Here is a 2591-nt window from a genome sequence, read left to right as displayed (position 1 = left end):
CTGTGCAAACAGTCATTTCAGGGTCTCCGATGACGCGTCCATAATGCGCGCTGGCTGCGTTTTGAGGCTAGTGCAAGACGGCGGGGCTTGAATTTAAACATGTAAACAATTTCATCATGGATTGCTTTCAGGAGCTTCTGGGAAAGTTGCTTTAATTTATTTAGAGCATGAACAAATTTATGAAACAGAGAAGTATCGTCATGTACAGTAATCCATTGATTTCAACAATGTAACTGTATTCTAAATACCAACTATTTAACTTGTAACTGTATCGGAATACAGTTACTTATAATTTGTATTCTGAATACGTAACGCCGGTACATGTATTCCGTTACTCCCCAACACTGCCAGCAGGTGGCGCTTGTGCTCTTTTTGCTGCTCTTCCATAACCTCTGCTTCTCTCCAGCACTCAGGCCCTCAAGCACACAGTGATGAGGGCAGCAGAGTTTCTGTCTGTGGTGGTTATACCTGGTGTCTTCCCTATTATGACAACTGTTTATCTATCACATGAAATGACAAATATTAATTGCCCTTGTGAGCATTACAGAGGGGTCAATTAGAGGCAAAGGTTACGACAGAGACGGTTGATAAGGATCTTTGGTTACGATAATTGCAGCTCTACAGTATTTCACAGATGTTGTTTTGTAACAGATGTTGTTTCGCCTGTTAATCAGTTAATGTAACTATAAATGTATAAACAGTGATAGCCAAGTGTAAGCTATGATAAAAATAATCATACCAACAATATTTGATGTTTGAGATACTCGGTCATGCATGTAAAAGAATGTTCTGGTTCAAAGATAATTTCACTTTGTTCTGAGTTTATTTGGTTTTCATCAGTACCACACAGTTCCATCCATAACAGGTGTGTTAAGGTATTGCATCAGGTGAAATGTTTTGTTTCCACAACGTTGACACTTGTATTGTTGAAAACAGATGCACTTCATATTGGGTTTTTCTCCTCAACTTTCCCAGTGATGACTCATGCAGCACACCACACATTTGGTTTTGATGACCTACTGGACCACCCATGTGGCGGCCCACTGGGAATCATTTCATTATCAGATGTAAAAGGCATTTCACAAGACTATATGGACAACAACACAGGATCAACATCACAGTGAGCATTGCAACACACACAGGACATTCAAATACACACAAGATCAGCATCACAGTGAACCTTGTAACACACAGGACATTCCAAATACAGACTGAATTGTGAATTCAATTCAGAATTGTATTTGCTTATGGGATATTCATTATTTGAGTGTGAAAATAAATCGGTATTGATAGAAATTTGTATTGATATGTGTATGTATTATGAGGTTTGCATCGCGTCTTGATCCTTAAATTCAGGATGTATCTGAATATTACATCACTACAACATCTATATGATAATACAAGCACCACAAAATCAGTTCAGTTCAAGATTTGAAAGAAAGTCACGGATTTCACCACAATTTGGATCGGTGGGACGACTAGCAATTGTCCGGAGAATTCGGATGCTGTTCTCTCTCTCCTGAGATTCTACAGGGATTTCTGCAGCCTTTTTATGGTAATAAATGGATGCTTTCCAATAAAGGTAGTTTGCATAGCTATGGTATAACAGCTGCAGAGTCTCGGAACCCAGATCTCCTGTCTTACTGAGAAGTTCCATATATATTTGATCTGCTTTCTGCAGGTTCCCTGATTCGGCATATATATCTGCAAGAACAGTTTTCTCCTTGAGGTAGTATGGGTAAAGGCTGATGACCTCTTCGTAAATTCCGATGCCTTTTCTCATCAACTCCTGATCTAGGTTCCCCCTTGATTCAAAGATCTTCCATTTATAACAAGTTGCTAACTGCTTTTTGGCTCTGCTTTTAGAGGGATATCTCCTAACTATCTCCTCTGCAACTTGTAAGGCTGAATCCAGTGAATCATGTACACGCAGGAAATAAATAATTTCCCCAAGGCCATCAAGACCTGGGTTCAGATGGTCAGTTAGGGCATGCACCTCTCTCAGAGTTTCCTCTTTTTGTTTACCAACATTTGCCAAGACAATGAAGTAGAGAGCTGATATATATAGGTTATCTGGATCCCTTGTCTTGGCATGTTTGATTGTCTCTATGGTTTCTCCTCTCAAGCTTTCATTACCTTTGTAGAAATAAACTGTATACTTGGCTATTGCGAGGCCTACATGCCACTCTTTCCTGTCTGGGTCTCCTCTCAGAGCCATTTCAAAGTTAGCTACAGCTTGCTCTCTCCTTGATTGCAGGAGAGTGGATATGTTTCAAAGTTGTTACTGTTGACAGACGTTGTGACAACAAAGAAAACAAAGGCTTTTACAGCACTGTGCAAATGAAAAATTACAAGTATACAGTAAAACATCCCTTGGTCAGAGCTGTGCATCACTGTGTGATACATCTTTCTATACATCCTCATGTTCCTGTCACATATGCTAGACAGGCTATGACAAGTACTGTAATTCAACACATTTGCATGCAATGACACAAGCGGTTAAATATGTTTTTATTTTATGGGATAGGACTATTCAGAAGGGGATGGGTATAGTGCAGACATTTATACAAAATCAGTTGCATAGAAGCATT

At 39.4% G+C, this 2591-nt stretch overlaps 1 protein-coding gene across 1 annotated transcript; it reads right to left on the bottom strand.

Annotated features, from left to right (window-relative positions):
• Window positions 1-1414: 1414 nt before the first annotated feature.
• LOC143123952 (antiviral innate immune response effector IFIT1-like) lies at window positions 1415-2218 on the bottom strand. Its single transcript, XM_076285212.1, has one exon. It carries the CDS (start codon window positions 2216-2218, stop codon window positions 1415-1417), a length of 804 nt encoding a protein of 267 aa, XP_076141327.1.
• Window positions 2219-2591: the final 373 nt, after the last annotated feature.

Source organism: Alosa pseudoharengus, unplaced genomic scaffold (assembly GCF_046254945.1).
Source record: "Alosa pseudoharengus isolate Yale_2024_CS ecotype anadromous, Long Island Sound unplaced genomic scaffold, YU_APseudo_1.1 YU_APseudo_1.1_scf_15, whole genome shotgun sequence".
NCBI classification, from domain to species: Eukaryota; Metazoa; Chordata; class Actinopteri; order Clupeiformes; family Clupeidae; genus Alosa; species Alosa pseudoharengus.
Note: the sequence above shows the minus strand (reverse complement) of the source record. Positions and strands in the feature narration are given on the sequence as shown.